At 42.4% G+C, this 13,287-nt stretch overlaps 1 protein-coding gene across 1 annotated transcript; it reads left to right on the top strand.

Annotated features, from left to right (window-relative positions):
• Positions 1-1,941: 1,941 nt before the first annotated feature.
• Positions 1,942-12,159, top strand: LOC103147201 (uncharacterized). Its single transcript, XM_007565431.2, has 10 exons — positions 1,942-2,144; positions 3,305-3,450; positions 4,020-4,101; positions 4,342-4,477; positions 4,558-4,760; positions 4,841-4,977; positions 5,046-5,187; positions 5,260-5,541; positions 5,763-10,617; positions 10,955-12,159. Exons 1-10 carry the CDS (start codon positions 2,019-2,021, stop codon positions 10,972-10,974), a joined length of 6,129 nt encoding a protein of 2,042 aa, XP_007565493.1. The 5' UTR covers positions 1,942-2,018; the 3' UTR covers positions 10,975-12,159.
• Positions 12,160-13,287: the final 1,128 nt, after the last annotated feature.

Below are 13,287 nucleotides of genomic sequence, written 5' to 3'. Positions count from 1 at the left end.
ATGTCCACTATAATTTTTTAAACTATAACTGCTCAATTACAGCTGTAGTTGCCCTCTATGTCCACCAGATGGCAGAAATCGCCCTGCTCTGCCTTAAAAGTTGTGTTTCTTTGTTTTGTTTTGTTTTGTTTTGTTTTTGCCATAAACTCTCTGTCTCTCTATTACCCGCCTGTGGTCACAAGCTGGAATTACACACTAACGTTCTTCACCTTAGTTTTAAGTAATCCTTAGACTAAGCATTACTTAGATTATAATAAGATTAAAACAATTATGAGTAATTAGTAGTGAACAGAAGGACTGACCTGAATTTATCTGTGCATTAATTTACTGCACTCACATAAATTATTACAACTGCTGCTCTTCACGTTACTACACATTAATTAATTACTCTTTCATAAAACAATTTAAAAACCAAAACCATCTCCTCATAAGCTGGACAGTTTTTTATATCAGAGCAGGGATCCTTTTTTGTTTTTTAGGTTCCAAATCTACTTATTTCTTTGAATATTTTTCCTGTGCAATTTTCTATTTCCACAAAATAATAAAACAGATCCTTGATAAATATTCAGATAAATTGGGTGTATCTGATTGGTTAATTGATCATGTAGCTATTTAATAATTATGTTAAAATATTGGTTCCTGATTTATAATGATTCAATAAAGTGATTTATAATTAATAATTACTGTTTTAGTTGATTGTTTATTTTTTATTATGAGGGGATTTACTCCCTTCTTGTGGTGAAATCAACAAAAACCCAAATAATGACTTTTACTGGATTTTCTGCCATTATTATATGCCTTTATTATATTAATAACAATTAGAGAGTTTCGATGGATTCGATTCAGAATCAGAATACGGGTCTGAACAGAAACATCCTGTTAATACAAAGATATTTGAGGCACTTTAGTCAAACCTTTGAGTCAAAAGAAACAAGTTAAAACGGTATTCAGACAGTAATTAAAGCAAATAGTTACATTTAATTGATTTAAAAAAAAATTTTGTTTGTTTTTGCCATGAACTCTCTGTCTCTCTATTGCCCTCCTGTGGTCACAAGCTGGAATTACACACCGAAATCCTTTAGCCTACCCTAAGTAATGCTGATTAGATTAATAATAAAATCATGAGTAATTATTAGTGAACAGAAGGAGTGACGCTCTATGGAGTTGCTTCTAATTCACACTTACAAAGAAAAGCGGACACAAATAGGAACTGAAACTACAAATAAAGCTGCACAATTTGCATTATCTGCATTTCCTTATAATTTAAACACCTGAATTTCCAGCATTTCCTGTTTCCGGAAATGCTGGAAATTCAGGAAGCAGGAATACTAATAAATTTATCAGCTTTAAAGTCATTATTTAAAACTGGTAAAATAATGCATTTTACCAGCTTTATTTGTGTAATTTTTGCCACAAGATGGCAAAAACCCGCCGCTCAAAATGAGGTTGTAGCGGAATAGTTAACTAGTTTACAGCTTGACAGCAGCGAGTTAAATGGGTCCCAGTTAGATAAATTAACACAGATATTTATCCTGGGCTCATTTCAATGTTCAGTGTTTTCTTTGTGCGTGTGAATTAGAAGCAGATCCTCAGAGTTGAAGACACCACCACGAATAAGAATAAAAAAATAGAGTGAAATATTTGGAAAACATTAAGTTGTATTCTAGTAACTTATTAGATTTGACATATGTTTTAATTTATATAAATATACATTTGTAAAAGGTACAATTTTACATAATTAATTTTCTAGAAGAGTACGTGAACGACAGTTTTAAAGCCATTAAGGCGCTGTGTTTTGTGTCAGCCATGTGTTTAGAGGCGCATGTAAACGTTACTTGGGAGCCCGGTGTTATAGGCTGGTTGGATCCTCATCGCTCCGCCTCAACTTACCCGCCGCTGGGGTACAGAGGTGTAGCAAATGAACGCTCCCTTAAGTGATAACGGTGTCCAATCAGCGCCGGGGATGGTGGCTGTGTGCGTTGTGTGGTAAACGCTACGAGCAAGGCTAGACAGTCAGTATGGCGGAGGGGAGCAGTATGAGCGACTCAGAGGGGCTAGAAAAGCAGTTAGAGAGCCTACTGAGCCGCTACTCAGGTGACGAATCCGGAGCTGACAGCGAGCTGTTCTGCGCTGATTTCTGCAAGGTAATAGTCCCGTTGTTGAACACGGTACTGGGCTTGTTGTCGAAGATAAGAGCCTTAATGTTAGCCGAATCCCCTCCCCCAGAACTGCATTAGCATCGGAGCTTTTTAGCACGTAGCTGCTACGACGTTAGGTCTTTACAAACCTTTAAAAACCGGATTAAAAATGTTTTAAACTATGTTCCCAGTATTCCAAACGTATACCAAGGAGATACAATGAAAATAGCCAAATCTGTATGGCGCTTAGAACGTGACATTAATAGCTTTCTGTTCAGCTAACAAGGCTATTGGTTGAAGCTAACTGTTTAGCTAACTCAAAATGTACCATCAAGTTTGTTGCCCGTTATTTTCAGTGACGAACCAACTGCCTTATGTGTAGCAACTAACAGCCATTAAATACGTTTATATGAAGATTACTATATTTAATTCTTAATTGCATTTTAATCGCACATTTAGTCATGCTGATTAGCCTCGACGTTTAGCTTCTTAAATTAATAACAAGTTCATTTGCAGCGGTTTAAAACGTATTTATACATCATTAGGTGCTCTCCAAACCTGAAACTTGCTTAATGTCACTGCATTATTTACGTAAAATAAATGAAGCAGTTATTCTACAATGTTGAATAATTTAATAGTGCCACTATTTTGGCCACTTATGTAGTAAATACCTCAGAATAATCTGATGGTATTTACTGTGTAGAAGAAACCTGCTGGGTTTTTTTTTAAGTTATTAGGTTTTGTGGATAGATAAATATATGCTTTTAAAAGGGAACTGGCTCTACACTGTAAATGAAAGATTGTGGCCTTTTTATTTTCAATTTTGTAACAATGACTGGTATTGGGGCTGCACGATGTCAGAAAATCTTCCTTGGTCTGTGACCTTTGGCATTTTGAGTAAGGTCATTCACGTCCAGTGATCATCTGCAGCAGTGAGACTTATCAACTCTCTAAATAATACATGAGCATGAAAAGTGCAAATGTAAAACTTTCAATAGCTTATCCAATAATCATGGCATTCCAAAACAATCCTTTGTGATACGAATATTGCACACACAACGACATATAGTGCTGACTTTCAACACAGATTTAAGCTTCATTTCTGACACAGACATCGAACTGTTCTTGTGCATTTTGTTTTTGACTCGTCTCTGCTGACTCTACAGGTGGTGGAGGAGTCGGCCTCTCACTGGCGCGTCCCGCTGCCTCGCCTCAGGATCCTCCAAGTGGCTCTGCGGCACTTTTCTCGAGTCTCGGCCTTCTTCCCAACAAGCTGTGATCATGTCGGCCACACCATCAGTACTCTGGCGCTGTGAGTACATGAATCGCTCCCATGCGTTTGGTTATTATCGAGTAATAACTTTTAACTTTTAGATTTCAAGCAGCATCCCGGACAACAAGATTCAAACAGGCTGCTGAAGCAAATGAAAAAAATCGTAATTGAACAAAGGCTTTTTTATTCTTGTTTATAAATAAAGAAGTCAAAGAATCCAGAATGTCAGATATGAGATTTAGCTAGAAATAAACTGAAACAGGCCTCAGGTCTATCATGAGCATGACTTCACGGGGAGAAAAATTGGTTCCTTTTAAAATTAAGAATAATGTCTGTTGATTCTCTGTGTCACTTACAAAGTTATTGTTAAATTATATGAGGAATATAATTTAATACATTTAAAGAAGCAGTTTATGGTTTTCTATTTTTAATAAATTTGCAAAGCACTCGATCTATTTTCACATTATCATATTGTGGTATTTGTGTGTGTGTGTGTGTGTGTGTGTGTGTGTGTGTGTGTGTGTGTGTGTGTGTACCACTCCCCCTTTCCTCAGGCTTCAGAAGTTGTATAGTGATTAATAAATATTTGCTCTGATTTCTTTCCATAGGAGTGTGTTTGAGTTGCTGCTGTTCTTTGACCAGAAGGATTTCAATGAGGAGCCGCTAAAACATTTCACTGCTACATTCCAGGTAAGTTGATATGTTTCATTGTGGAAAATGTTTTTTGTTTTTTCTTGCAAATTTATGACTGTTTGACATCAGACAATTTACAATTTCTTTGTCATAAATATGTTAAATTGATCTCAAAATTTCAGAGCTTTTGGTGGAAATTTACGTCACCATAGTTGTATTATTAGTTTTTCTCCAGTAATGTTTCCTGGGTTACTTTGAAGAAGAGATCTTCAGCATGTTGTTGTCTTTCTCTTCCAGGAGTGTCATTCAGTCTTAGCGAAGTATGAAAATGTTTTTCTACTTCAAGTGGAGCGCTTCCTCCAGCAGGGCGGACCGTGGGCCAGCCCCGCCTTACAGGCCATCCTCAGTGAATCCAGTTTACCTCAGATTGAAGGTAAATAACGGAGTCTTCCACTTTATGCTGTTTTATTGTTAAAACGTGCCTGAAAATTAACTTCCTGTCTATCCCCTCAGTGGATCGTTACATTAGCTCCGAGCCGCCGGTGTTCCTCGACCTCCGCGTCCGCTACCTTTCATCCCGCGGTCGCCACGGCGATGCCGCAGCTCTGGCTAAATGCTGCACTCGGTGTCCCGCTGCAGGACAGCCGCTGTTCTTCCTCCAGGTCTACCTCTCATGGCTTCTCAGAACAACGCAGCACGACCTCTTGCACCAAGAGGTGGGAGGAGCCTAATCCGAACCTACCTTTAAGCCGGCTGGTCTGTTGTCTAGTTACTCAGCATCCTTCATCGTTTTTAGGTGGCTGACATTAACGGCAAAGATGCTCTACACATCATCTGCAACCTGGAGTATGAGGAGACAGATGAGATGCTTTTAGCTCTCAGCACTGCCTTCCTGTCTCAACAGCTCCAGAGAGGAGACATGTACTATCTATGGTAGGTAAACAGAGGTTAATATGTGGAGTTGGTTGCCATGGAGCTGTTCTGAGACTCTTTGTTTGTAGCGAGCTCGTCCTGGTGTGGACCAGTCTCCATAGACGGTTAAAAACATCCAAGCAGACTCTGTTGGAGGCGTGTCGTCGACTGATGCTGTGCGCCACAAACGTCAAATCAATCTTTCCCTTCATCAGAGCCGTGCTGCAGGAGGTAAGGAAGGTTTTATTAGAGGCGATAGGAACTTCTGACATAAACTGACTCTTTTCGTTTCTGCCTGTCCAGGTCGGTGAAGACGGAGTGCAGTTCTGTGTGGAGCTATGTGCCAACGCTCTGAGATCCTGTCTTCCATGCGACGTCCTCACAAAGACTCTCATTTATAAAACCATCGCCGGGCTGCTGCCCAGCGATCTAGACGTGTGCCGAGCGTGTGCTCTGCTCGTCTTCTTCCTGGAGCGCACCGTCGAGTCCTACAAGACGGTGTACCTGCTCTATATGCACCCCGACCAGGAGTACCACGTGGACGACAGCCCGATAGGGAATAATGTTCGCTTTGAGACCCTACAGGTATAGTGATTTTATGATGGTCCTCTAGAGTCAGTTCTTCCCTGCTGCACTGCATCTTTTCTTGCAGAATCTATAATAAGAAAGGTTTAACTCTTAATCTCTAATGCTAATTTTAGAAAACAGTGAATTAAGAGTTGATTGGCTTTCTGCAGACTGTGTGTAATAACTGTAGACACCATTACAAATGTAACGTGTTTATTTTCTGCTTTTTTATTTTGCAGGTCTTGAAGAAGGACTTGTGTTTTGACCCGGAGTTCTGGAACCTCATTGCTTTGCGGACCAACTGTTTGAAGCTGATGAGCGAGAAGGTGGTTAGTGCTGCGCTGGAAGAAATCATGGAAGACAAATGGATCTCCAAGTATTGCACCAGGGGTTCTGCCCTCCGCTCAGTTTGTCAAAGAGGACCTGCTGTTAAAAAACGACATCATAAGGAAGACAGATTTTGTAAAACAGATTCAAACACTGCAACCAAAAGATTTAAGATGGACTCAGAGAAAATGCGCGTAAACAGTCATGCTCTAAGAAGAAGAGGCAACCAGGGGTCACAAGCTTTGAGAGAATCTTCTTCTGCACCTTTGAGGCGCTCGTTTTGGCAGCTCGACAGAATACACGGCAGTTTGACACTGAGGTATGACGAACATCGACGCACTACGAGGTTTTCTGAGAGAAACCTGCCAAAACGAAAGATCAAGAAGCCCAAGTGGCTCCTGGACGACTCGGGAATGCTGGAGAACGTTCCGCTGAAGATGAAAAGGAACGGACTGAAGTCACAAAAGCTCCTGCGATCCTGTGTGGTGAAAAGATCCCAAACTGGTCCCATGAAAAACAACGCCAAACTCAAACCCCAAGTACACAGTCGCCTGAAGCCAAAGGAGAACAAGTACCAGAACGGGTTCTCTGTGGATCCCGTGAAAGCGGCAAACCCTCCCCAAATCATCCTAGAGCTGTCTCTTCCAGACAACGAACTGATGGATACGTTCAGTGACGATTCTTGCAACCGACCCAAAAGGTTCTCTCAAGTGCTTCTTTATAAACCAACAGTGAAATATCCCGATACTTCACCTCCCACAAAGACCGGTCACGGCAAAGAGGTGATTCTGAGATCGCGGGATGCCACCATGTTTGTACAGCTGCTGCACTGCTATGCACGGCGGCAAAAAGGAAAAGGTAGCGGCTCGAACGTTCACGGCTCCGTGTCGACAATCACACGCTCATCGGCGCAAGGAAGCCCGTCGAAGGATTCAGAATCATGTGAAAGGCCCGTCTCCGGCCCTAAAGGTACCACACCAGAAAAGGTCAAAGAGAGGGGGTTGCATGTTTCAGAAAAGCTTCCCAAAGCTCAAAGCACAAAAGAAGCCCTCAATTCTTCTGGAATTCCTCAAGCTGAAACAGAAAAGGACTTTCAAAACGATCCATCCGAAAGTTCTCCTGCTGTGACGGAAGGAACTACTGCGTCGCCGACTTCTGCAGCAGCACAAATGGCAGAAACCGCAAACGTTCAAGACTTCCCACGAGCCGAGTCCGTCGCCTCAGGTGGGGAGGCATTTGAGGTGTCGGCTGTTGAAATGAAAGTCACCATCGCCTCACAAGCCTCAGTTTTAGCCAAAGTCTCCAAGCCTCCAACAAAAGAAGACGTAGACCAAGTTTCACAAATCTCAAAGGTGGTGAAGAATAAAAAGAAATCTACAGATGTAGTCCAGTTGGCTTCGATTAATAACAGTGACTCGGATAATGATCTTCTTTCACGATCTGAAGATGCTGCACTCAACTGTGTAAAACAGGAAATCAAGCCCTTGTCGTCTCAGGAAGACGGCAGCAAGAACTCCATGGCAGGCAGCTACACTCCCAACATGGCTGCTGCAGAGGTGTTGAGGAAAACTCCTAAAGGAAAGGCACCTCATAGAAATGACAAAAACCCTGTTAAAAACATCAGTTTAGCTGCTTCTTGTAGTTCCGACAAGTCTATATGGACGTTACCAATAGAGCTGGTCACTGAACTTTCACCCGAGCAGCTTACAGATCAAGATCAAGGCCACTCTAAAGGTCTGGCAGGTAAAGGCAAGCCTAAGCATTCTCAGAAAACAGAAACTACCTCTAACAACGCTGTACGGGAACAGGAGGTGGCTGCAGTTGATGTGCAAGTTAAGAAAGAAAATTCAAAAGCTCAGGATACTCGCTCAGAAACGTCTGAGAACAGTGAGCTTATGGAAACGGCTCCAGAAACGGAGGAATCCAAGCTGGAGCATTTCTGCACCTACTGCAACAAGTTCTTCATGGGGGCTCGGGTTGTAGAGCACGCAATGTTCCACTTCCGGAAAGACGAGTGCACTTTCTGCAGAACGGTCTTCAAAGATGACCTGTTGGCCATGATGCACCTCTCTGACCATATAGAGAAAATGAAGAGGTTGAAAATTGAAGAAACCAGCATTGCTACACCAAAAACCTCAGCCAAAGCGAAGACAACAAATGTGCCTTCTGGACACAAAGAGAAACCCAAGAACTCTGCATCTGAACCCAGAACTTTAAGATCTAATCAAAAGCAAACGGGTGTAACATCTTCACATGACAAACAAGCATCCAAGCATGTCACTGGAGAAACTATCGTCCACAGGGTAAATGGGCATATTGGCAAAAAAGAGTCTAAGAGATTAAAGAAAGACTCGATTCCTGATTTCGAGCAGGAACCTGTACAGCAACTGAGTTTTGACAAAAGAAATCGTCACAGAGTGTGTGAGTCAAGGTTGCAAGAAAATAAGCTAATTAAATCTGAAAGTCCAGAATCAGGTCAGACCAATAAGGAGCTGAAGTCTTCAGACGATGGAAAGAAAAGGAGAGAATCTTTCCAACTTCAAGAAACGTACTCTAATTCAACTGTTGATGTTGACGAGCAAGAGAAGGTTTCCTGTCCTGCAAAAAGATGCTCCTGGTTTACAAACCTCTCAAAGAACCGAGTTGGCCTGCTGTACCATGCTCTGGACAAACACTATGGCGACATCAAGCCTTTAGAGCTTGCGTTCCGCGTTGCAAAGAGCAAATGCAGCATCTGCATGAGGGTGATGTGGAGCTTTGAACACTTCCAGCACCACATCGAGAGACACAGACTTGTCCCGAGGCACCCCTGCCTCCACCGGGGCTGCAAGGCCAGGTTCAAGAGTGGAATGGAAATGCGACGGCACACCAGGAAGCACAGTCCGCTGCAGGCGATGTGCTGTCGCCCTGGATGCTCCCAGCTTTTCATTTGTCTCTGGGCACTGAATCTTCACGAAAGAGAACACTATGCTTCCAAGTCAGCTGAGTCAGACTCAAATGCCAATGCACAACGAGGCGAAAGATTCCCTAAAACACCTGACAGAAAGAAAACTCAAAACTCAGACGACCCTGTCAGGTTCACTTCCCTTAAGTTAAAAGAACAAACAAATGACTCTTTAAGAAGACACATTAAAGTTCCTCTTAATGTCAGTACAGCAGCTCAACAACACAAGCTCAGAGTTAGAAACAAAAGCATTGATTCTGAAAAAGACACCTCTCCTCAACCCATGTCCATAAATCTTCGGTTGAGGCAAACATTAAGTAAAGGCCAAGTGACAAGCCAAGCTCCCAAAAGTCATAAAGTCGTCTCATCATCATTGCTAAAACACAAAGCTAAAGTAAAGAGTAGGTTAAAGTTAAAGAATGCCAGAATAGCCACTCAAGGTCTTAAGAAAAGAAGATGTCCTCCAAGGTTGAGCAAAACTGCCGCCGGTCAGAAGATACTCGCTCAAGACGCAAAAGAGAACAGTGAACTCGATCAAGAGGACGTGATGACAGAAATGACAGCGAATGATTCAGAGATTAAGCAGATTAGAACTAAGCAAATATCCAGCAGTAAATTTCAGTCCACCAGTTTAAAACAATCTGGCCTCACCAGACAGAAGTCAGCGGATGGCAGAAAGAAACTTCGAAAGGTCAAGAATCACTGCACGTCTTCAGATTCTAGCAAGTTGAAGAAAACCAAGTCTGGAAGAGTTGAAGTGACTAAAAAGGCTGGCAAGATATGTCACGAACTAAACTCTGCTTCGAGAGCGTCTGCGGAGTCCGAACCGATTAAAGTCAAAGCACTGGTTGAAATTTCTGCTGATGAGAAGGCAAATAACCAAGACTCACTTCAGGAGGAGTCCAGTACCTCCATCCCAGCAGAAGGCGCTGAGAAGACGTTGTGGTTTAGGAAAGAAGAAGGCACCAATGCTGCTGCTTCGAGCTCTGGCAAGCCACCGAAGAAAGGTGAAACGTTGAAGAAAAGGCTCAGTCAGAAAGGCAAAAACCAAACCTTACAAAATCTCCCCAAATCCCTAATGGAGGCCAAAGAGCAGAACAAACAGGTGAAAGCTAAAGGAGCAGAGGGGATATTAAAGGGGTTGAAAAAGCTAATAAAGAGCACTCTTGTTGAGAAAGAAAAAAGGAAGGAAGCACCTGAAAATGCAGCTCTAGATTCATCCCCTCCATCAATTCCTACTGACGTTTTGACTGCTTGTCCATCCAAAGTCCCTGAGGGAAACGAGCAGAGCATTAATCAAAAGGAAAAACGAAAGAAATCAAAAATTACAGATAAGTCTGAAACCAGTAGAGCAACCAAGAGGCGTAAAGAGATTAATAAAGACAAGACACGAAAGCTCGCCAAGAAAAAATGTAAAGAGGGCAATCATCCAGCAGCTGCCAGAGGAAATCCTCCAACACAACCTTCTCCGTCTGACGTTAATTCCGCTAGCTGCTCTCTAACGGTCGAAGACAAAGAATGGAGCGAGGGAGTCGTTTCCACGCCGTGTAAGAAAACCCTCGCGGCATACAGCAAGAAGCCATACCTGCGCCTGCCGCCCACTGCGTACCTGGACGAAAAGTACACCGCCATGCCGAAGCGGAGGAAGGAGTTGCCGCTCTTCCAGTCTAGCGTTGTCCTCGAGTCGCCCTGCCTGAAAGCAGCCCTGCAGAGGCACCGGTGTGCCAAGTGCTTCTCCACTTTCAGCTGCGCCGAGGAGCTGCAGAATCACAGCCAGCAGCAGAAGTGCTCCAACCTGTTTGGGTTCGACTCTGACGATGAGGGTGAGTCAAGTCATCTGCAGTTTGCCCCCCCCTGCCCCCTCCCAGTATTCGAAGGGGTTAGGGAGCTGAAAACTCTTTCATTACTGGATATTTTAATAGTTTAAACACCAAATGTACCTTAATATGCATTTGTACGTATGTTAGAAGCCATCTTAGCTCTACCACAGAAGCTAATGTCCACAGTCTTATCTCCTCTTGGGGGTTCAGGCAAAAATAAATATTCCTCCTGGATTGTCTGCTTTGCAACTATACGACATGGCCTAAAAATAAGTCTTTGAAAACCAAACTTCTATTAATTTATAAAATCAATGTTATTTCTGTTCTTCTGTGGTTTCAGGTAACTACAAGGACAGCTAAGCTTTTGGACGCTAGCCGAGCTAGCACTAAACTGCAAGGAACCAGAGGACTGTGATCGTACCTCAGCAAGTCTGCTCTCCCAAGACGCAGACCCAGAACTTAACAGGAACAGACATTGGACGCTTCAGTGGAGCAACATAAAGCCCTAAAGAAACTTCTGAACTGAAAGTGAGGTTGATAAAAGGGACAGTACTGAAGTGCCTCCTCTGGAACCGCCGTGCTGCGTCGCCCCCATACGGAGACTAAACCACACAAAACAACACACATAAACAAGGCTACAAATGTTTCCATTAGTAAGCCATACAGTGACATTGGTCTCTTTTTGCACTGTTCTCATAAGAATGAGTTGATTTGTCCTCGTATTGAAAGAGGTTTGGAATTGAAAATTCAATTTTTATCATCTTGGGGTCCTAATTTAGACCGAGTCTAAACTACAGAGTCGTAAGGTAGCTGTGTGAGTCTTCAGTAAGAGTTTTTTTTCATGTTTAACTCTTGTTTAAATACTAATTGTATTTCCTGTTGAGAAAAGGATCCCTATGGGGCTCGTTCAGCTCCACACTGCTTGTCCTTGCAGTAACCAACCAGTAGAGGGCAGTGTGCTTCAACCTTGATCCAGTCATCAAGGTAACTTCCCGTTTTTTCCTGTTCAGAGAAGATTAAAGGATACACATTGCTATATTGTCACCCGAATGCTTTCTGACACGCTGAAGCTGCTCACTTTTTATTTACCACTGTGTTGACTTGAGAAATGGCTCCGTTTTTAATAGCTCATAGGAAAGCTGTGTGTAAGTTAACAATAATTATGAACCAGAAAATGTGCCAGTGACCTACTAATTTATCATGATTATTTTTGTTTTAAATGACGATCATCATTCACATTTGGGTGTGTTTTCCTTCCGGCTCTTCTTACTTTTCGTCATGTTTCGATTGACCACGGTGGCGACTTCCCGTCGGTGATATTTTCTCCTTCAGGATCGGTTCATCAAAGTGTTACTGTGAGGCCGCACGTGTCTTTTCATGAGCAGCGACAGGTTTTATTTATTTGCTTTCTTTTATAGGTATATAAATGTATATCTTTTGTAAATATATGAAGAGTTTCAATGGCTTATTATATAAATGCTGGAGCCAGGTTTATATTTTGTTCTTGAGGGCGGGGGAGGGAAAATTAAAATGTTTCAAATTACCTTACAGGGTTTCATTCATATTTTTTAGGTTCTGCGCAGACATGCAGAAAAATGTGAGAAATTTAATATTTTAGATACACTATTATTTCATTAGGTGTTATTTCAGATGAGAGGGACCGCCAGACAAACAGGCCAAAATGAAATTGGATCTCCCTTCTTTTCCGTTACTTTTTATATTCTTCGTCAGCATGACAACCCGAGACTTTAGACAAGGAAGGAACTTAAGTCCAAATTAGGAATTAGGTTGTTTCCCCCAGGTGTTCCAGTGAACAGTCACTGAGTAGGAATGTTTCATATGCCGTTGGAAAGCCTATTTCCTCTTAAATGGTCCCACACTTCCAAGGAGCTAATTAAAAAAAAGCTGAAACTTTTGGTGGAGGCAGTGTGATGATGTGGGCTGGCGTGTCTTTCACTGAAAAAACAGTTTGTCGTTGTGGAGAGATGGAGATTAGATTGTGCAGCTAGCAGCGGCCCATATCTTCAGGACTCTGTCTGTAGAGTCTGCCTCGAGAATTTGTGCGTAATCTTTGACCTGTTGTCTAAATTATCTGATCAGTTTAGACATGCTGTTTAGAGAGGATTTTGAGTTTTTCCAAGGGGAGGGTTTCACATACTTGACTCCTGCTCAACCCAAAAATAAAGTTTCCTTAAACTTTAAAAGAAAACAAGCAGCCTCTCCAACAGATTTATTATCTAAGAGCATTGATGAAATCAGCATGATGCTGCTTCCTCCATGCATTTTCAGCTGGACCTTTTACATCAGGGGTGTCCAAAGTGGGTCCTCGACGGCCGGCATCCTGCATGTTTTAGTTCTCTCCCTGCTTTAGCGCACCTGGATCCAACGATGGCTCGTTAGAAGGCCTAAGAGGAACATTGACTTGCTGAGAAGGTTGTTACTACCACCAGGGAGAGAACTAAAACATGTAGGATGCCGGCCCTCGAGGACCCACTTTGGGCACCCCTGTTTTACATACAACATTTTCAAGTTGAGCTCGAAGTTGTTGTTTGTTGGAGCAGGTGCATTTTCCTCAGCCTTTCCTGTCACCGAATAGGAAAGCAGTCAGATGTTGAGCAATTGCTGAAACACTGCAACAGCACCAAATTTTACCAAGTATTTTTGGTCTAGTTT

The sequence above is a fragment of the Poecilia formosa genome, unplaced genomic scaffold, assembly GCF_000485575.1.
Source record: "Poecilia formosa unplaced genomic scaffold, Poecilia_formosa-5.1.2 Scaffold175, whole genome shotgun sequence".
NCBI classification, from domain to species: Eukaryota; Metazoa; Chordata; class Actinopteri; order Cyprinodontiformes; family Poeciliidae; genus Poecilia; species Poecilia formosa.
This window is presented reverse-complemented; position numbering and strand designations above follow the sequence as displayed.

Bases quoted from the DNA above. Each gene is read 5' to 3' on its own strand.
- LOC103147201 (XM_007565431.2), top strand. From the start codon at position 2,019: ATGGCGGAGGGGAGCAGTATGAGCGACTCAGAGGGGCTAGAAAAGCAG. The intron at 4,102-4,341 runs GTAAGTTGATAT...TTTCTCTTCCAG, and splicing joins ATTTCACTGCTACATTCCAG to GAGTGTCATTCAGTCTTAGC. The intron at 4,978-5,045 runs GTAGGTAAACAG...CTTTGTTTGTAG, and splicing joins GGAGACATGTACTATCTATG to CGAGCTCGTCCTGGTGTGGA.